At 35.8% G+C, this 23461-nt stretch overlaps 1 protein-coding gene across 1 annotated transcript in view; it reads right to left on the bottom strand.

Moving 5' to 3' along the window:
* LOC124167640 overlaps positions 1-23461 on the bottom strand; it is a 174556-nt gene that overhangs the window by 20830 nt on the left and 130265 nt on the right. Inside the window, exon 5 of the mRNA XM_046545620.1 lies at positions 4807-4884. Coding sequence (XP_046401576.1) covers positions 4807-4884 — 78 coding nt within the window. The remainder of the gene's footprint in view (positions 1-4806; positions 4885-23461) is intronic.

The raw sequence follows: 23461 nt of genomic DNA, 5'->3' as shown, positions 1-23461 counted from the left end.
AGTGGACCTTATTTATCATTAACCTTGTATATAATCAAATATAATAATTTAGCAAATGAGAAAATACCGAGGAAAATTTTTCTAGTTTGAATACAAGCACAAGTTGATCAGGGTCTATCCAGCAGGCTAAAATTTCAAGATTAGAGCTCACGTTTTTAGCGGATAATCCGTCTCCAAAAAAGACCAGTCGAGCGGTGAGGTAATGTACTATCTTAAGGTGCAACGCTCTCAAAATGTAACTAATAAGTTGAAAAAAATAAGCATTATTTTGTGAAGTGTTGATAAATATATTTTTCCAGCGAAATTCTATTTACGCGAAGGCCAAGCTTATCTGACCACGAGCTTGAATTTATTTAGCAGGCGGATTGAGACCTTTGGGGTCATTGGGTCATAGAATCGTGAATAAGATCTAGGCACTTATCGACCTAGAGGATGATTGTCCATGTTTACAACCTGCAAGGTTACGCCTGTATCGATCAAGCGTTGCGACACATATTGTTTACACCTTTTCAAAACTTCCCAGGCATAAATTCATCATTCCCTGCTCTGTTACTTCCGACAAGATAGCTACCAGTCGTCCATCACAACTCTGCCAACTCATGCAGGCGATTCCCCCTTCCTGAGTAATTTTTGCTGGTGAATTTTCATGCCTTTCCCTTGAGCATGACGCTTGCATAATAGGGACGTGACGTCAAATCAAATCCTACACATTGAGTGATGAGATTGATGCCTGAATTTTAATTTGATATTACTTTGATAACTTTTTATAGTGAATGGAAAAAAATGAAGATTAAATTGCAAAGATATGTATTAAGATTATATATTTGTGAAATTAATGTACATAGGAAATAAATTTGCAAATCTACACAGGCATATATTTGTCGATAGAGATTTCGATGCGCTAATTCAGAGGAAGTATGCTGGAAGAACTTTCTCAGACGGGACTGTAACCAGAAAAACTTATTCCAAAATATTTATGAGTTTTTTGAAATTCTTAACGGCCAATTACCTCATCTCCTACTCCTTCCTCATGATGATTGCTTCATTCTCATTTACGCTAGAATTGAGGCTGCCAAGGGCATATTAAGCCAATTATTAAGCACTATGCGCGCGTTAAACATGATTTTTTGCATAATTTTCGAAATTACTTGATGCTCGTAATACATAAGGGAACGAGGGAATAGAGAATGATCTTTAAGCATTCCTATGCCGGCCTCGGTGGCACCGGGGTAAAGTCCCCGACTGCTAAAATAGAGGTCGCGGGTTCGAATCCCGCCTGGGCGGATTGACCACCATCCAGGGCGTGGATGTTTGTGATTATCAATCAAGTTAATTGTAAGAGAGGACAATGTTGTCCTAAATTCGCTTGAATAATGAAGACGAAATTATTGCTATTATAGTTATTATTCCTTTGCATAGTTACTTTTGATTTTCTTCTGCCTTAGTGAAATTATGAGAATCTTAATAGTTCTAAGGATATGTATTTCAGTAGCCAGACTTCTGCGAATGTTGTGCGCGCAATGTATGACTGGGCATTATACTTCAAATTTCGGTGGCAATTGGATACCAGCAAAACGTTGATCTGCCCATTACAATTGAAAATTTAAAGGGATTCTAAGTATATCCTCAACTCAAATGTGTTGGATCGATTTTTAAGAGTAAACGTTGAGGAAATTCATCGTAAGATAGAGAGACAACCATAATTATTCTCCACAAATTTTTGTTTACCAACTTTTTGAAACGCGGCTGTTGGTATCCTTCGTCTCGATAAAAATTGACTGTCCGGGCAATTGGAATGGACTAGAGTAATATATGCTCTCTTTTTCAATTATCTGTGCTTCGTTACTTTTCACGTCGGGCCCTGTGGTCCAGGCCAGCTCTGATATGTCGGAGAGTTGAAACTGTCAGTTCTTTGAGGCTACCAGGTATTCCTGCATGCGCAATTTCAATGGCCGGTGATTCTCTCCATTACATGACTTCTCGGTGTGGTATTTGTGACTTCGTGGTATTAACCAAGAATGAAGAATTTCATCGCGCATAGCAGATATTTGCGTTCTCACAACAGAGATTCAATTAACTGATGGAATGCTGTAGCACCTATGGTAAACGGATTTAAATAGAGGTTACAAATTTGAATCACTTGAAGGCAGTAAGGGCTTGAATGGGTTTGGAAAGCCGATAAATGTATTGACTACAGTGGATTTCCCAAACCTCCTCAAAGGCTCAAATTAAACGTTCTTGGAAAGGTGTATTAGGTAGACAAAAGGTCCTCTCCGAGAAAGGACAATTAAAGCACCTAAAAGCCAACGAAGTATTCCCCTAGCAAAGGGAAATGAAGTGAGGGAACCAAAAGAGGGTTGTTTACGTCAAACTGTAAAACAAGATCGTGAAAGTCTAAATCCCTTAAACCGTCTTGTAGAAACCTCAGGGGCAAAAATAGAATGTGAAATTGTGGATTGAGGTACTTTAGTAGAAGTGCCGTACATAAAACGACACTTTAGATTCAAGAAGCCTGTCAGTTTTTAGTCCAATGTATGATTACATTAAGGCTAGAGATATTCCCAGTTAGCGATTGAATAAAACTAATTAAAGTTTTTGTGATCAACTCTTCAAATACTACTTTTAGAACTAAAGTGAGCTAAATTACATTTTTAATTTTAATTAATCTAATATGGCATTTGGAGATATATTATTCTATTAAAACCCCAAAAATATCACAGTCAAATTTCTAGACAATTCCAACTTTCAGCAGCTTAAGCTTATATTTCAAGACACAAAAAGTTTAAGTATAAGGTTATTCTCACGTGCATGTTAGTATATGGAGTTCACCTTGAACATGGAACTTATAGTTGAATATAAATAATAGGTTCACCAAGGTACTACAGGTTTTCCTACCAAGGTAATAATGTTTCTAATAAAATGTAAAAATGTGAATTTTTTAATCTCATAGGTTACTGTTGAATTAAAACTTTTGGGCGATGTCGCCGCGTCAGATTTTGGGTGGCCCCAACGTTTCCCGATCGATGCTGGTCGCTTTCTCAAGGGAATCTGAAGAGGTGGGATTTAAAATTGGTATATATAGGTATACGTGTCAGAAGGTGGGGGGAGGGGAGTGAGAGGTTGGAGGAGTAGGTTGTCGATTATTTTTGCCGATTACGGGTTGCCAAGTACGTTGCCAAAATCTGACGCGGCGACATAGCCCAAAAGTTTTAATTCAACATGACGAGCACCCACGAAAGTTTTAACGAAGAATCACAGGTTACTGTCGAAGTTAAATCAAATTGAGGCATGAAAATGCTCCGTTTCTCACAAATTCTAAATATTGTTATTATGATGGCCGTCATGACGCGACGAAACGTTTTTTTTAAATTTTTTTTAGTTAAATTTTTACTAGATAAAATTTTTCGCCAGAAACCATGTATTTGATCTATTGTACGCGTAAATATTCAATAAAAATTCCTCAAAGTGGAAGAACGTATTCCGCGCTCAATATCTACAATACTGCTCTTGGCATATGACAGAAAGATTACGGAAGTTAACCAATTCAGTTTGAAGGCTTTCTATACGGATGCAAGAAGAAATCGTGACGCATGGCTAGTATCTCTAGAGTATTTAATTCTTATTGGAAAAATATAATAGAGAGGCAAATGATTCGAACTTGACAGAAAGTACGAAACTGACAGAAAATCGCTTACAATTTCATTCTTTTGCTTCAAGCAGTAAGATATAAAAAAGCTTCTCTATTAAGAATTTGTTTAGTATGTATTTGACTTAGAATGGAATATTCGATCCTGTTTCCTAAAACAATTAAACCAACTAAACCAAAATCTGATAGCAGGATGGTTAAAATTAAATAACCTTAGATTAGTACTTGTCTATGAACGTCTGGTCTATGCTATTATAGAAAAGATATTGACATGTAAATTTGTTTTGATTTCCCGAATTACCATGTAATTCTCCTGTCAAATCGTGCAAAAGTTATACATTATAAATAAAAAGCTGTTTATGCGCTTCAGGAAAGATTTTACCTAACAATTTAACCCAAAAAATTTAATCAGGAGGATCAAATGGGCACCTTGAAATTTAGAACAGAGATTTCTCAGCCAGTGCTTAAGCAACGCACTTGCAATCTTTGTAAGAAGCCCCAATGACAAACACATATGGGTAAAGTATGCGTCCACAAATGCAAATTAATACCATTGTTTGGCGCACAAAGGGAATTGATAATGTTATGCCTTTAATCAGGAAATAAAAACAATGCCTTCCTTATTTCGACAATATAGTGTACAGTAAAATTCATTTACTCAAGAAAATCTGAGGGCAAGAATGACGGAGAGAAATAAATAAGTATAATGTGTTTCATAATCTATGCATGTACTAAGTGTGAAACAATATGCCTGCTAGGTAGCTAGCTAAACATGGCCTCTGAGTCAAATTATACCAATTGACGAAGTGCTTTAACTCCTGTCCCGAAATTCTATCGTATCGCCAAATTGAACGGCCGTGGAAATGATATTTTCTCAAATGGATTAAAATTTGGTTGTGCACCTAATCACACGCATAAGTATAAATTTTTATGCTGGGTACTTCGTGACAGCCACTATGTTAGATTTTTATCTAGACATCTTCGATACTATCTTATGCAACACTGTGCCTGTTTCACACTTAGGTAACTTTGTCATATGTTGTCCGAACTATTCTAGACTATGCAGTTTACTTTCTGCCTCGGCACACATGCTCAAAACACATATTTGCGATGGAAATGGAATGTAATTAAATAAAAAATGGAACCATCAGAGAACTTACAGTATCCTTAGCCGAGGGAGATGGTCTCCAAACACTGAGTCTGATATGTTCCGCAGCTTCGGTGCATGGTCGATGTATCTGGAAGGTTAAAGAAAAATATTAAGACACCATAAAATGTGGAGGGCTACCGTAATGAGAATATTATTTCACATGAGCAGAATACAATTAGCATATTTTATATCATAGAGTCCCATGAGTAAACCATATTATTTTAACTCATTTTAATGTTTAAACAACGTACCACTTATGCAATTATTTCTCCCCTCATGCAAATATGTAACAAAAATATAAGTAGGCAAGTAACGCAAATCCTAGAGGTTGAATTTATTGAATAAATACTTAATATTCGTATTAGTCACGAAAAGAGTAAAAGCCAGTTTATTAAAATCAGTGTCAATCTATTTAGTTGGAAACTTGCCATCAAACTGCTACTATTTAAAGTATACTCTAACTTTTAATTTTGCAAATTCATTTTGCACTTATCACAAATTTGAGCAATATTATCTACACCTCTAGCATAGCTCCTCAACCATGACTTTTCAAACGCTAGACTTGAATCAACGAATTTGATTTCACCCATAAGATAAGATTAAAATAAAAGGTAACTTGGAGCTTTGAATAATAAATTAAAATAAGGTAAGGACCAACCTGTATTTATGCTTAGAGAACGATTTTTAACGAAGAAACTGATTTGTTGAGTAAAAGTAGCTCCTTTTAAACCCAAAGGTCTGTGATTTTTTTGCGATTAGGTAACCGACATACCCAGCGGGAAGTAACAGCACAAAGCTTCCGGAGAGAAAGATAATCTCTTTCCTTCGATAGAAAGATTGAGCGAATAGGATGTGCCTCGTCTTTCTTTGGTGTCTATTCCTATTCTATGCACTCTCTCTTGATGGTAAACTCATTAGTCTCAAGAGGTTCTTCTATCCAACCGGATTCTCCACGAGGAACAGATACAAGAGCGATTTCCACGAAGCTTTTTCCTCTCCAGGGCATTAATTACGGCTCTTACACCGACACCTTTCCCCTATTAAATCCTTTGTTCGGAACCAACATTCTTCCAACAACTGAACAATGGGATTACCTCGAATTAAACGCTACCCATTCACTTCATACGAGTTAACCGCCGCATTGCGTCATTAAGGATAGAATAGGAGCCCATGTACTTAAATAAACATAAAGATGTGCTCAGACAGCTAACTACAAAAAACTATACAAAGCAGCTTAATAATTTTATGGTTTTGAAATATGAAACTATGGAATGATCTATCAAGCTACCAAAAATTATTTTCTTTTACTCTCAGTGGTTTCTCTTACAGCCTTATAAGATTTGCTCAGACAAATTACCTCGAAAAACTATAAAAAGCAGCTCAAAAATTATGTGGTCCAAAAATATGAAACTGTGGAATCTATCGAGCTATCAAAATTATTTTCTGCTCTTACTTGTTAAATTTCTATCCTGAAAAGTAAAATGGCTCATAAGTTGATACCAAAATTGTTAATGTTTCCTCACGGCTCTAGTTATAGGTATCAATCTTTTCTAAAAATGGACGATTTTGTTCCAAATTAGTAGGACCTACGATTCTAGTGTTTGGAAATAAAAACATAAGTTTGAAATTTCCTGCACAAAGAAGCCTGCTGAGCGAAGGTACTAGCTTCCAAATATCCGTGCTCTCCACCCGTTATCCGCCAATGGATTGGATTTGGAGGGCGTGAGATGAGGACGAGAATCGTTTTCTTGATTATTCCAATATATTCCTTTCATTTGGAAACTTAAGGTTATACTCCCGCTGTACAAAATGAATGTTTTTTTTTCCTTAGCACTAGAAGGAAAAGACGCGTCATTTTGACCGGTAGCATCTACTTACTAAATCATATTGTCCTTATTTTTTTCTGTCGTCTTATTATTTTATGACTTATTTATTTTTACGGTACGTATTCTGTTAAATATGATTTCATTTTTTCGTAAGGTAATATCACCTGCCTATCTTGAAAGAGCAACACCCGTGAAAATGATGAGTTAGGCGTTTCTAATTCATTTTAGCGGTCACGGGTGTTTTATTCACGAAATCACTACACCATATTCCCTCTTCACTTCACCATTTTTATGTTTCAGTTAGCATAACTATGCTTGCAACATCCCTTATTAAATTTTGAATGGGAATTAGCAGCATATCTGCCTTACCGAATGGCGTGTGGTAGGTGAGTGCAGGGGAAATAGGAGCAACGTGACCTCTGTTCAGTTTAAATTTTTTATTGTGAAATGATTAGTAAAATACTACTTAGTTGCACTAGGGAATTTCCATAAAAATGTCAATTATTTCTCTCAAATTAAAATTTTATCTTGATAAATCAACAGAAAAATAGTAGAATTCTATAATCAATATTTGAAACATCATTCAGAGCCTTATTAAAAGTTTTCAAATTATACTTTGAATCACACAGTTTTGAAGATGTTTGGAATCATTACACATAGGAAGTTCACCTAGCAGTAATTCCGTCACATGTTAATTTTGGGCATATTTAGAAGGTATTTCGATTGTTATTTTTGCGTACGTATATGAACATCACCTTCATAAATGCTTGTTGATCATGCACCTTTAGAAGTTTCGAATTCTTATTGTATTTTACAATTTTATCGAAATATCCAATCACATATTTTTCCTCTAAAGGAAATTCCGTCACAAATGGAATTGCCCATTAGTAAATAAAGGAATATGTTATATTTAATGAAATTATCAATTGATTTTTACATAAAAGAAGAAATATTCAAAACAATTACTACCCATCAATAATGACGGTTAGTGGTTCTTCTTCAATATGTAGCCTGCATGGCTACCCCGGTCATTCTAGTGTTACGTTGGACAAAATTTTTAAATTTTTGAGTATATTTTATGGTATTTACTGCCTACCGAATGAAGAATAGAAGATGCATTTTTTATGAGATCACTTCCTATAAATATCATGGCTTTAACGGAGATTTTATGCCTGGAAGAAGTTTCATTCGTCATGAAAAATATATTTTTACTATTAACATTACCATTTGAAAGCACATCATCTGCACCAAATATATATACCGCGGATTACACAGACAACAATATTTCATTCTAAAAAGAATACTTATCAGTACTGACAGCTGTGTTTTCCAGTTTTAGTACGAATTGGCGCCTGTTTTCTTCGAATAAAACGTAGTCATGTTTTTCGGTGAATTCAAGATTTATACGTTAGATTCGAGGGACTACGCTATCGCATCATTTTGACGGCCTATAATTCCCTTTTCACATTCACATGTCATCAGTACCAATTGACAGTGGCTAGTATTCTAGGAAATGACGGATTAGAACTCCGAAAACGCCTATATACACGGCTACAAAGCATTTATAGGAGGCAAGAATGTAAAAATGCCATGATCGCCGCTCATCTAATGTGCGGAAAATGGATCCCTCGAGTGGTAAGTGCTTGCGCGTATCGATGTAACTAAACTCGCACGAGATAATTTTCTTAAATAGTAAAAATTCCTTCACATAGCGGACGGGTCACCATTAAACTCGTATTTTCAACAGTCTGCCTTTATATGTCACATCGTAACCACATTGTACTAGCAGTGATTAAATTAGTGTACAATCAGTGGGGAATCAGGGGATGTCCAAAACCAAGGGGGGAAGATTTTTGAAAAACGAGGTACTGAGTAGGTAGAGGGTTTAAAAATAATTTTAATAATTTACATAATAAAAAAAAACTTCATTTGCTAAAGAAATCTTTTCTAAATTCATAAATTTCAATATTTTGTTTTCATTTATAAAGTAATTGTGTTTTCATATTTCGGAGAAGGTCCGGACCCCCTCGCTACGCAACTATAGACAATGTATTACATTCGATTGGCTTTATGTTTACGTTAGTTATTAAGTAATTGAGTATTTAAATTAATCATATTGACTGCATAAAAACAAGCTTGCTAGAATATTAACCCGGTTATAGGAGTAAGTTCGAAAAAAAATCCATCCGGTCTTTAATGTGTTAAGCAAATATCAGTTTCATTCACCATTCCTAAATACCCTACGCCTGAGAAAAAGCTATTCATTTGCTCAGCGGCTATATCATCCTTTGTGTCCCTGTAAGTCCCTTAAGCAAATAAAATTATCGGATTAATCAAGAAACTTCAACGGAAAAGTTTTAATTAGTAAAAAAAAGGTAGCCACCGTGCACACAAGCGCAGCTGATAAAGTACAAAAATGCAACAAAGGGCGTAGAAAATCTAGTTAAAATGCATACAATAAATACTTTTTCCAGATATATCATGAAACGAGCTCAAAAATTCCCCAAATTCTCTCCTATCACTTTCCTCTCCCACTGGTTTCCATGGCTCTTCTCGAGGCGAGACTACATTTGACAAGGGTTTGTGAAGAGGGCGTCTGTTAATTATTTCCCTGAAAAGGCGCGTGAAATTGCGGGTGTCGCTGAATAAGGACTGCGCTTGGCGTTTTCTTATCTCATTCTCCTCAAACCGCACCCTCCCTGCACTCACTTCTTTCGAGCACTTCCACGACCACGCCTCCTTTCAAGCAAAGTTCACCATAACTTTTCTGCGGGAAGGACTCGGTGGAGGAGATAATTTTTCCCTCGTCTTTCTCTTCTCCTCGAAGAGACATTCTCCCCCTAATTTTGCACTCCTTATCTCACTGTTTACAAATCATTTGAATACCATTCGTCAACTTAAAGCTTTGATTGAATAATAGAAGAGATTTTGAGAGAAAAATGAATTAAAGGAGGCTCACAATTTTCACCTCTCGCAACTTTCAGAAAGACTCCTCAATAGATGTTGAGACACCTTCCGTTAAAAAAAAAAAACTGAAAGTGCACGATGAAATGGTTTCAGTTCCACTTAAAATTCAATTTAAGCCGTATTATAGTTCAAGAAATATTACTTCCCAGACCTTTCCTTCCGGAACAATGTCTTATTTCATCGTTTTTGCCAGACCTGTGTAGATAGACATAGTTACTACGATATCGTTCTCCTTATTGCATGTTTTTAATTAATAAGTTTAACTTTATTTTTCCATAGAATATTTTATCAAATCACGACCATGGTTTCAGTGGTAATGTCATCATCTTTTTTACCCATTTTTAGATATTTTTTTCCAAAATTTTCAGAAAATTCCACAAAGTATCGTTGGAAACCACCAACTTTCTCCAAGTTGCTCAAAAGAAATATCCCCAAAATTGCTCAGGCAATGTACCCATGCTTGGCGCGTAGCATCTGAGGCAGTAGCGGCTCCCAGCCTAATCCGTGCAAATGCAGTGTCAAGCTTTCCGTGCGCTCAAAGCAGTTTTTGAGGAATTGCGAAGTTTTCCTTTGCGTTTTATTTGGTTCACGCACTAAATCGTTCGAATACCATATGCTCACCGCGTATTCAGGAGGTGCGGCTGTAAGTGGCGAAGATGCACATCTCTTTTTTTCTTTTTCATCCGTAAATATTCCCAAAACACGCCAAGCGAAACCTAGCTTAGTAAGGACTCTTCCACAAATATGTTTCCCACGGTAGATTTGAAGTAATCGCATCTTCCAGATATATTAGTGTAGAAGACTGAGGGTATTAGTGCCTCCGCCGCGATGACGAATATTAAGAATAACGTAAAGAAGTGTTGGGTTGATCGTAGTTAAGTAAAAGACCAGGACTCCTTATCTTGCTAAAGTTTCCCTTGCTGCTGCAGTCATGACCTCCAAAAAACTACATCTTCACCCTTTACCTTTATTTGGGATGTACCATCACAATTCCACCTCTTGGAAAACGAAAACCCGAAAGTCTTTTTGTAAAGCATGCAAAGGTTCCACAACATGCAAGACGAATAGAAGCTGCTTTTATTTTCTGTGTGCTCACCGATTAGGCATTTTATGCTCCGTGAATATTTAATTAAAATGCACACATATTTATTACATGCGCAAATACTCAAGTTTTATTTTTGCATCAGACCACCTTACATAACGCTCGCTGGTATCCTACACTTCCAAAACGTCTACAACACATTTCATCTACCCCATTTTACTCATTAATTCAATCCAATGGTTGGTATGCATTGGTGAGCGTAGAGCTCATCTGGGACTAAGAAATGGATTCTCATTAATTTGATGGTAAGCTAAGAGTATCTTTTTGATTTTGTTCTGCCTAGGAAAAAAAAAGATTTGCTGCGATATAGGTGGATTAATAGGCCGGTGATAAGGGGAGAGAGTAAATATTGCAAGCCATATGAAGTATGTGTATCTCAAAATCTGATTGTTGACAGTGATTAATTAGATAATACACTCCAAAGGCAAACTAAAGGGTAGGAATCAGGGTCGGCGGGCAATGGTATATTTCCCTCTCCCCGGAGGAGCAAGCGGAAACAGGGGGAAGTGGGATCAGGTGGAAAACAAACAGTGAGCTCTATTCGAAACCACCCAGCGGAGCGTAGTGGAACAAGACAACCTCGGAGAGAAGCAGAGGGGGAAATGAAGAAAACACAGGGGTTATCAGACGAGAAAAGATAGACCATGTCCCAAGGACTAGAAATCATGAGCCTATCTCTGAATAAAAACGACCTGGAATGATTCACAAGCTTCACGATGTTGTCACGTGTCTATTATTTATAATTTCTCGTTACTGAGGTTAATAGCCTAATTGAATAAAATACTTATTCTGGAGGAATAACATATATTTTAAAAGCACACGGTATAGTCCCCTCATCGTCGTGTAATAATACCAAACGGGCTTGCAACAACTGCGAGTTACATTAAATATAAAATATTTTCATACATATTTTCTCATTGTAGAGTAAATGAATTGGGGCATCTTATGTTTTTAGTTGATCACTATAAACTAATAATTTAAATGGGATTCTAATATTTTAAAAATCGTTGTGAAAGTGAATTTGAACGTTCCTATGGTTCCAGATATTAGCCATTTTATGGAAATACCAATAAATGTTATATATGTAGAAGTTTCTTTTGGGTTTACCCGGGCTTATAATGAAAATATGGCCAACTCTGCCAGATACCTTGTCAGAGATAACAATATCGTCTATTATGCGTGTCAATATATTTTTTTACGATGATAGGAGTGGATTTGGAATATTCCGGATGATGTTACATAGAGAAATTACTGCAACCTATGCGTCACTTATCCTTTGTCCTTCGTCGCTATTTAAATTGTTTTTATCTTTCCTAACCCCTGGATTCCAGTAATTTCTAGTAGTCACGCCGTCTAGAATATTAAAAATCCATCCTCGTGATCGTGTATTGCATATATATTGATGCAAACATAGACATGATTATAATCTCTGACGAGGTCTCTGGCAGAGAAGAAACGTTCGCCATTTTTTAATCATTGACGCGGGGAAACCCAAAAATAACTCTTTTGCATATGAACTCCACCCGAGAAAGTTTCATTACTATGACGGAGTATCATTGTGTGATTTTATTGATACACCGTAGGATTGGGAGCCAGGAATGATTATAAACAAGCATTCCAGATAAATAAGGAAAAACGTATGTAACTTTGTATTTGCCTCACAATTCACTACACTTATTTGATATGTGCCACGTCATTACTTGCTGTAAGGCTTTTAAAAAATGGCTATACCCATGATATCCTCATCCAATAATCATGGATAATAATTATGTATTCCAGCCCCTCAGGCTTCTAAAACGGAACTCGAGAAAAGGGTTTACCAGTTAAAATGTTACGGGGCTCGCAATGTTTTTTTTTCAGTTGCTAGCTAAGCGTTCCAGAATGAATTGAGAAGAAAAAAAATGATGTTAAGTAAGGAAGTACAATGTATGATGGGTGAGGAAAGAAAGCTTCTAGACGAGATAAGAAGAAGACAGTGAGTGCGGTAATGTTGTCCTAAAATCCTTCAAATATTACAAAGAGACAATTAAGGAGAGAGGAAAATGAGATGAAAGAGAAAAAAAAAACGTTTGACAGCAAACAGCGAAAGGTATGGTGTGGATCGTGAAGATAAAGTGCAATTCAATGCTGGGCATGGTGGGTGAGGAAAGGAAAATTTTATACAAGGTAAGGAAGAAATAGAGGGTATAGATGGAACGATGGACCCGCAGTGGTTAACAAAATATCCCATGTCTGCCTATCTACTAAGACACCGCAAAACTCCGCAGGGATTTATCCGGTGTACATAAACTACTTAAAGATTTTATTTAGGATTTTCCAGGATGTTGGGTAGATACGCGTTGTCAACATTGCGATATTTTTATTTTTTATTTAGTATTTTCCTATACCTCACACTGAAATTTTCTCCGTTGTAGAATTAATGTATTTGTGGAGTATTTAAATTTTGGCAAATTTGGTGCTATCATACATGAAAATGACGATGATGATGATGATATTTGATAGACATAGATATATATCACGAGAAAATTTCAAGAAAAAAGATTAATTTTCAACAGTAACACGTTACGAAAGCAGAAAAAAATACGCTTGGTTGTGAGAAAATGCTGTAGCCACTCCTCAGACGGAATATAATAATAATGATATACGTATTGCTTCTTAAAAATTTTAACTTTTAAATATCTAAGATACAAAGATATTAAGGTTAAGGTGACCCCAAGAGGCTATATCCTGTTAATAATAATGAATTGCGGCCAGCTAATATATTTTTATAAATATTGAAGCTTGTTTCCTATGCATAAAAATAGTATTACTATTTTGAGAGTCATCGCGGAAGTCTGACGTTTCTACGCTCTTAGTAAGGGAGGAAAAGGACTGACCTACATGCCCCTCCGAGCATGACTTCGACATGAAATCCACATCTTGAGTTTGTTCACTAGGATATATCTGGGAGTTTTCCCTTCGGAAGAGGGGGCAATCAAAGCGAGCCGTGACCTTGGGATATTGCAACTCGCAATCCTTAGCGTGACCTCTTTTTCTCAATCCGAAGCCTCATCCTTCCCAACCTTCGCCCGTTGGTTGGCTATAAACAGGGAAATTGATGCGGCAACGTTTTTCTTTTTTCCTCCTCCCCTCGACAGTGCGCCGGATTTCCCCGAGGTATTCTAGTCTTTATATCGATCTTCAAAGGCAGGATGAGCAAAAACATAAGAGGTACGCCGCCCGAGTGATTGCGTGCATAAAAAATGGTGGAGTAAAAAATGGTCTCCTGAAAGGTCTGATGTTTCCTGCATGATTCGGGATCCTTCTCAAAGTGCACAGTCGTTTATACCACCAGGTCCTATATTACCCTTCTCTAGCTCTTAAAACATTTTCCAACTACGGAAAAATAAATACCGCACAAAATTTGACTTTCGAAGCCGGATCTAACGAATACGTTTTATTGAACATAATGATTGGTCACCTCGTTACCATTAGAAATAGCCCGGTCAAAATAGACATTGACCCTTGCATAAATTCCCAATAGTGTTCCAAGATCCAATAATGTTCGGAGAGCGCAACAATATAGTCACGCATATTACGGAGAATACAGCTCCAGCCTACATTCGAATGGCTTTTTCTCAGAAACGGTTAATCTTAGACAAAAAAGTCAGGTGACAATTTTGTAGATAATGTTTTGATCTACAAATTTGTTCTGAGAAATTTTTATCGTAAAAGTAACCGTTTGGCCAAAATATGCAAAAAACTCAATTTTGTGACCTTTGACCTTGAATAAAATTTTTTGCACAAACGGGATCGATGGGGACTTTTCAGGATTTAATTAGAGTGGTATCCTCAGGGTTAATGCAAATTTTCAGACTTTTTTTTTTTGGGAATATATGCAAGGGTACCCTTATTTTTTGGGCTATTTTGACCGGACTAATACAACAAGAATGCCCAATATTTAGGGTTCGGTAAAAATACTTAGCGCTCACTGGCAGTGAATAAAGATAAAGTCACACGTAAGGGAAATTTTCGATGCGAGAAACATATAGGCTTCAGGACAAGAGCCGTTAATCTCACAAGAAGACTTTAAAACTAAGATGCGTGTAAGAGAGTTGACTGCTCGAGTTCGATCTTGCATTTATTCAAGTCCTTTAATGTTAAAAGAAAAATGAATTCCTATACATATCCCTTTAGAAAGAAATCTGTTTATATATCGCAAAATTACTCTTGAATTATAAAATGTTAAAAAATGTGCGTATATCACCAAACTTTTTTTCAACTGTGACGAGATCCTCCGTCGTATCACGTTCAGAATCACTTTTTAACAACTATGGTTCAAATTAGTTTTAACCGGTAAATGGTGAGTATAAGGCCGCAGCCAGCAATCATCATTCAATTCACCTTTCATTATTTTTTCGCGTACAAGCGAATTCATACGTCACATTCCATATTTTTTGTGTTGATTTCCGTCCATTTTTCTCGCGGAAATTTTGAGAAATGGTGCAAGTAAAATATTTTCTGGCAGTGTCCGACATCACAAGTGTTATGGCTCTTTCTGCGCGCATACTTTTTTGATCACTTCATCAGGAGAAAGGTGTGCGGTATACTAACGTAGTAATGCGATCTTATGTCAGTATTCATATTGAATTCAATCAGTTTTTAGTTAGATTGATAATTTAGAGATAATTGTCCTAGTTTTGGCAAATTTCAGCAATGTAAACTCGCTGAATTGAGCAAAGTTGAAATTCCCATTTGAAATTCCTTCAAATTTGCTCGGTTAAGGAATTTTGGAATTGACAGAAAGAGTAAAAGAATTTCTGCTCCTCGAAACCAAAGGATTTCAGAATTTTTTTTAAATTTATGCAAATTGTTATTGGCTTATATAATCGGCTCAACAGTAAAATTTCCGTTGCTTAAAAATATTATGATGCCATCCACGCTCTGTAAACCGGTTCAAATTCTCAAATAGGAATTTTTAAATTGTTTCAAACCTCAGACCAGCCAGTATAAAACAGCGGGTGTAGGATAGATAAAACTTTTTCCTTAATTTTTTTATTACGTAATATTACTTTCAAGCGCAATTAATTGAGAACTAACATTGCGTTACCCTATGCTAATCTATGCTAGGATATTCGTTACGCTCTAAAAAAATATGACTTATGAATTTCCAACAGTGCTGAGATTAGAATTATTATTTATTAGAATTAGACTGATTATTAGGTAAACAAGCGAGAGGAAGGATAAGAATAGGACTTTTAGATAGAATGAAAGAGAGTAGGCCTTGTTGTGAATTTAAGAGGGGAGTGCTTGATGGAAAGGGAGGATTCCAAAATTCTTCTTAAGTACAACATGAAAACCTACCTCGAACGGTAGAATACTTAAAAGAAAAAGAATTTCATTAGATTTACTTACCTAAAAATAATGAATTTCCTTGCGTCGTACTCAAGGCTGACCAAACGCTATCATCGAGTTCCGAGTGTTTCTATTTTTATAAACCTATGCATGAAAACATCGATAAAATCACCCATATTATATACCCAAAGCTGCCAATGGAATTATTTTGTGACAAAAATATAAGCTTCATGCAAAATATAATTAACAACGAAAATGCCAAGTTTATTTATTGCGACGAAATCTGTCAATTGCGACGGAACATAACGAAAAAATACTCACATTAAAGACCATATATGCTGATCTGGATTTTTATTCCAAATCCGATTTCCTTCCCGATCTACAAGGGTGGAATATTTTATCACATTTACAGGTTTCTCATCACGTGACTGGTTCTAGTCCAAACTGTCTCCCCTTATCTATTTTTTCGTGTGGTCGCAGAAAATATCGCTGTCCTCTCTGAACCGCTGATACCATATAAAATACTGAGTTGCGAGTGGATGAAAAACAACTGCGGCAATAATTCACTTCCACATCTCAAGTAGCCGACAATTCCAATGGATATCAGAATATCCATTTTCTGGTTTTTTTGCGTTGATTTCCGCCCATTTTCCCGCGGAAAATTTCGAGAAACGGTGCAAGTCTATTCGATTACTACATCTAAATTTCAAAGTTCACCAATTCAACACCCTTTCATAAATTTCCAACCGTCCACTCAATACTTCCAGCACATTTCCTCTCATATTCTTCCTTTTCAACGCCACCGGATGCGGGTCAATGACAGCAAATTCTTTTTCATTCCATAAACTTAACCGTTTCACCTTAAATCGATTCGACTCTCGGCATAAAAACCTGTGCCGTTCTCACCGCTATCAAGCACTCAAAAACGTTCAGCCCTTTACCTTAAAAATAATTCAATCGGAGAAAGACTCACTGGAGAGATTGGACAGAAGATATACGTGATCGTAAATCTTACGTATTGAGTCGTGGGATAAATTTACTTCTGCCACATAAACCATTGATCTATCGATCCAGTCAGGTCCCATTGGGAAGATCCCTAAGGCTCCATAGAGTTCGTAGAGCGTCGACGATTTTTCAACTCATCAAAGTGTTTTCAATTCGCGTATCAATCACTCTAGCTAGGGACACCCGAGAAGATATAGCACTCTTGGTTGTCTTCACTCAGCATCTCAGAAAATAGATATTTTTCTAGAGGAAATTGGGGACCTTCTTACTCAAGAAGCCTTATGCTAGCATAAACGTGGTTAATACCTACCCTTCATCTTTTTCCTGTAACACTTGAGGTCAAAAATCCGTTTTATATTTTGGAAATTAACACGTCAAAATTATGATATTAATGGCGGAATTTACTATTTAGGGATACATAAGGTGTATATACGGAGAATTAAACGACTGATTGAAGTAGGCCTGACTCATGCTCAATATTATTTTGCAGAGATGGGACCAGAAAAATTTGACATTTGTCAAAAAAATTCACTTCAACCTAATAATGTTTCTTTAAGATACTTTTCCGGCTGAGTCAAGTAATTATTTGCAAATAAAATAATATAAATACACAAATAATATAAAAACACAAAATATGAGAAGTAATTTAGCTTTATTAGGGTTTTTCAATGTGCATTCTCTATGTAGTATGTGGGCCTGGCTGGCTGCTTAAAGAAAGAAAGGGAAGTAAATTATCACATTATAGATCCTTAAGCAGCAGAGGATGAAGTCATATCCATATTTACTATATGCTGATAAAAAATAACCCTGGCTGACTCGGATAAAATAAAAATTCATTTTCAAAAATTCTATAACCGTAGTGGTGAAAAGGCCCGACCACAAAACTATGACATTAGAGCTTGGAGAAACTTCCATATACCTAGGCCGACGACCGAAATTTATCGACAGTCATACAATTACTTAGGGCCTAAATTGTTTAGCATGTTGCCGAGTAATGTAGCAAACTCGGAAAAAAGATGGGGATTTAAATCCGCCGTTAAAAAATGGCTTATGATGTGTGAGGAAGTAGAGTTTCTACTAAGAAAGGTGGGTTAAAAAAGTTTACAATAAAAGGTATATTGTATATTCTATGTATGTAATTATGCGTTTATATAAGAAAAATAAGAAAAATAGTTATCCTTGTCCAAATATTTGAAATACGTTTTGTAATAATGAATGCAATCGGCAATAGAACAAATAACTGAATACAAAGAAATTTTACTTCTCATGTGTGCTAGCACCAGACCTATGTAAAAAGTTTATGATGGTAGCCCCAAAACTACTAAAAGGGGTACCTATATATTCCAAAATATTTAAGTATGTTCTAAAATGTAATATTTGATTGTAAATGGAATAAATTATATATTATTATTATTATATATTATTATTTTAAATTGACATTTATCATCATCACCATCACGGTCAACAATCCTAGGATTGGTTTGACGCAGCTTGCCAACCAATTCTCTTGTCAATTAATCTCTTCACACCTACGTATGCATTTATTCTCACTAACAAGCTCCTTTACTTGTTCAATATATTTTATGCAAGGTCTTACTTTTCCGGTTTTGCCATCCACTTGTTCCTCGACGATTTTCTTCAAGAGGTCATCATAAAATTGCCATTTAAATTTTTATAAATTAAATGAAACTGATGAACACTGGCGTAAAAATCCTCGAAAGTCTAAGACCTTCTTTAAACTGAGGGAAAAGTTAAAAATTGCAACTTCCACTAATTGGATATTTTAATATTTAACCTCAAGGTCTTACCAATTTTTTTTGTTGGACTCATCTGTGCCACCTTTCAATTTATCTGGGGTGAGTTCTACCCTCGCCAATCTAATCAGCTCTTGCGCTCAAGCAAATAATGAGTAAGGTGGAGCTAAGCGATTAACTTTATATATTAATAATCCTCATTGCAATTGAATTGCAATGAGGATTATTAATGAACGAATGACCATGAATGAACATGAATAAATAATATTACTTACTAAAGAATGAGCTAAAGAATAAATAGAATATTTCCCTTACTAAAGAGTGAACAAGGAAGTAATCAAATATATAATAGAATCCAGGGCAATTCTACAAAAAGGCTTTTTGCAATATTTTATTGTCACGATTAACTTTTCAGCCTAACTACCCAAGCAAAATCCTATTCAAAAGATGAACTAGTGGAAAACGCACAGCGCATATTCACCAACGAAGGCATCAATTTTCATTCAAGTTGAGTCTACCGACATGTAAGTCCTACTAAGAGCGCTCGATGGGGAAATGCACTAGACTGCTCTAATTACTTGAGAAATTACAGACCTCTCTTTGCGGGGCGGAGCACATAGTTAATCATATTCTCACTCCACATCACCCACTTAATGCACCAATACTACGGGTACCTTTCTATGATGCGGCAAGGTTGCATGCAAGAAAGAAATTATTGACGTTAAGCGTAATTTCTAGTACAATTTCAAAGCGTACAACGTAAAACTAGCGATGACAACTGAATAAGATAATATGATAATTGGTCACCATTATAGCGAATAAAAACAGACATTTTTAAAAGAGATTTCTCAGGAAAATGGAATTTATTATTATTATTGAACAAATAGTTAAAACCTGACCATGTGGTCGGGAGATGACATCAGCACAAAACTATAAATAGTCCGAAATACAAAATTTTATATGATAAATACAAAGATGTCATGATATCAGGTGGAAACAAACAGTAAAAAGATAAATATGTGATCCAGCACACAATATAAAAAGCAAAATCGAAAAAAATATTTTCACAATACATTCATTTAAACAATTCACAAAAGTATAAAAATACAGAGATCCTCACAATTCATTATTATTATTTTAGCCTCGTAATTAAAATCTGACAATTAACTGACAAGGGCTCCATTATTTCGACGGGTAAACCATTCCAATCATAAATCCCCCAATGTATGGAGGAAAATTTTTATATTATTATCGAGCTGAGATTATTTTTAATAGGGTTTACTGAAGCATTCTGGAATAAATGTAAATCCAAAAATGGAGCAGAATGATAAATCGAAAGAAATCCTTTCAGCTCGGTAATGGAAGTAGAGACCTAGTCCCCAGAACTTCGGAGAAACATTCAGATTACACTTTGAACATGAAAATAAAGAGAATTTGTTGGATAATTGTGAATTACGGTAGCAATCACGATTAAATCACTCATCATTAGGGATTGATTACGACGAGGGTAACAAATTGCCAGAGATAATACTTCTCCAGCACTCCATCAATCATTTATCACTTGGTCACTTCCAAAATATTACCTATATAACGCTTCCTTGCCACATTCTGGAGCTCATCAATCAACATCATCGCAAAACGATAAAAATCTGAGACTTTCGGCTTCCTCCGGACGGCAAAAAACTAGGGATGCTTACAAAGGTTTTGAAAATGCATCTTCCTTGAAGAACCATTTTGTTCCACTCAGCGTTCGAGCAATAAACGTTATTTTTATAGAGAAATCGGCCCTAAGGCTTGGCTTAAAGTAGATTTTACTTTTTACAACTTCCCTCAATGCTATAAAAATGACTTTACTACGAATGGCAACGAATTTAAAAATTCCAGCCAGATTTAGGAATTTGACCACCAGTTTATCTCAGAAAGTTCATAACACTGCTTCGCCATCATATAAATCATTTAAAACTTATATTCCTCACAGAATGACGCATATTTATCCCATTTTTGCTTTTTAAATAGTTTGATTCCGTGCGTAATTCCTTTGGCAGTTACATAAGAGAACTTCAGGAGTGAATAAACGAACTGAATAAAATTTTCACGTGCAGGTATATGTATAAGGTTTATTTTTACCTTCTTTACCTTACTTACGTACTTTCGGAGATCACGGAATGGAAATGCAATCACAACACTCAAAGGGATAAAACTTTGAAAGGTTCACTATTATATTATGGGCACGACCCGGGTTTCGTAACATAGTTACATCTTCAGTTGACTAATCTTACATGCATCCTATATTTATACAATGAAAAAAACTATGTTTACGGATGCAATGCGAAGTTTGATCAAAAGTTTGAAGTACAATTTTGCCTGCCCTGTCATACTGGCTTCCAAAATATAATTGATAACTTCAGGTTTTACTTTGTGAAAACTTTCCATTTTATACATTGATAAAAATGTTTAAGGATGAAATGCGAAGTTTGACCAAAAGTTTATGGAGAGGTTTCACAAAGTCAAGCCAGAAGTTAACAGTTATACTCAAAAGGACCAGCATCATTTTGGCTACTCATTTTTTAAATTCAAAAATGACTTACATCAAAGGTACTTGGTAATTTCTCTAAAAACCAAAAAAACCTGAAATTTTCTTTTTTAGGAGTTAACGTAATGAAAAAATTTAGTTTTATTTGAATAAATGAAACGTAACTAATGTGGATAACGGTGATCAATGGGGCAGAGAGTTCATCAGAGAGTCGGGCTACTAATGTAAAAGCATCGCCCCCCTGAGTGATCCTTTTGGACATTCAAAGCAATATTCGTCGAGCGAGATGGGTCAGAGAAAAAACTGAGCCCGTAACCTGAATGTAAAAAATTGATACGCCTGCAGGGTAGGATATAATGCCACCTATCGTTAGGCTCTAGCACTGAGTATATACTGCCGGAAAAGTAATGCCGCATAACGCAAAGTATTCATGAGCAAAAAAATAAAATTATAATAATTATTATTATTAGTCATGATATTAGCTTGCAAGGTTACTCAAATAGTTGTGATTTTTAAAATACAAGAAAAAGATAACTACCTGAGTGAAGACAATTATATAGTCACCTGTGTTAAATGCATCTTTGAAGAAAAATTAAACTGACTAAGAGAACTTTATGATTTGGGACTATTTAATGCATTAAAATAAGGAATGATCTTAGGAGGATGAGGTAATTTAACAGTGGCATAGACAGGTAAAGCAATATTAAATTAATTAAAGGGGATAAACAGCATTACAGTTGATAACTCCAAGAAAAATCGCAGCATGATATATCAGATGATTGGCGATACGATATTTGATACGGCGATAACGATAGCAGGGGATGTTATTTTCAACATATGTATCACCATTTATGTGGGTATTCTAAAGTCTCCCAAAACATTAAGTAGAGAATGTTTTCTTATTCTAGCAATTATCAGCCGTCTCATATGTGAAACTTAGTTTTACAGCTCTATTTATTTAATCATAACTATATCTCAACGTGAATTCGGGAATATTATCTCTTTGTATACCTACTAGCACCTCAGTTCAATTTCATTGAAAGCTACGTTAAAAGTACGGCCTTACAAAAATATAAAATTTATATTCTACTGACATATTTATTCGATTAAACTGGTACGTATCACTAATTTTCTACGTCATTCATATGAAAACGGCCACGATGAAATTCTAAGCACATTCGTACAGGCGTGGCAAATATAGTCATGAGGGAATGATAGAAGTTTATTAAATCAGGGGACATCCTCCATAATTTTGAAAGAAGGCCTTCCGGGATTCCGAGAAACGTCAAATTTATCTCGAAAGGTGAAGCGCGAAGTCCCTGTATGGGCCTCAATTGATATTTGACACAATGCGACACAATATCCCGGGGATCAATGTACCGCTACATATCCTACCCTCTTCCTCGGCTTTAGGTCGTTGCCTTATGATTTCAGAGATTCAGGATTCCACTGTAGGTCTTCCCATACAAATGTTTCTCAGAGTTCGAGGCAACTCGGAAGCTACCCGCATAGGGCATACAAAAGTTAATTGCATGGCTTGTGAATATGAATTCGTTGCCTTGACTTGAACTTCGTAGGATATGGATAGGAGGAACACCATTGGAATCTTAATCCCGGGTTTTCACGATATTGAATTCACGACCCTTGACGATTAGAGGGTAATGATATCCTTGGTATTCAAAAGCAGTCACCATGGAAACTAATGTCGCTCCAAATATACATCAAACCAATTCAATATTTACTACGTATATAGGTAAACCTTTTCTATCCTATTATACTCCTCGGGTCCAGCAATGCTATCTTCAAACGTTCCACAAATGCGTTATTTATTTCGATCTCTAGAGAAGAAGAGGAAAGATACTTAGTGATGTGTTCGGCATACCAGAGTCTTATTATAATGCTGTTTAACATTTCGTAAAATTAATTTTGTGAATAAGAATACGGAACTCTTTCAGCTACCCGAAATCGTCATGCTAAATTCAACATAAAAAATCATTCCAACACGTAAAAACACGTAACAACTCACTGTAAGAAGACCCTAATTATTCACAACTTTTTCCTTTCATATTGTAGGTACTCTAAATAATAGTCTCATGGCATTTAAAAGGGTTTCCTTTTTTCTGCGCGTGTAATGAATATTTTGG

Source organism: Ischnura elegans, chromosome 11 (genome assembly GCF_921293095.1).
Source record: "Ischnura elegans chromosome 11, ioIscEleg1.1, whole genome shotgun sequence".
Lineage (NCBI taxonomy): Eukaryota > Metazoa > Arthropoda > Insecta > Odonata > Coenagrionidae > Ischnura > Ischnura elegans.
Note: the sequence above shows the minus strand (reverse complement) of the source record. Positions and strands in the feature narration are given on the sequence as shown.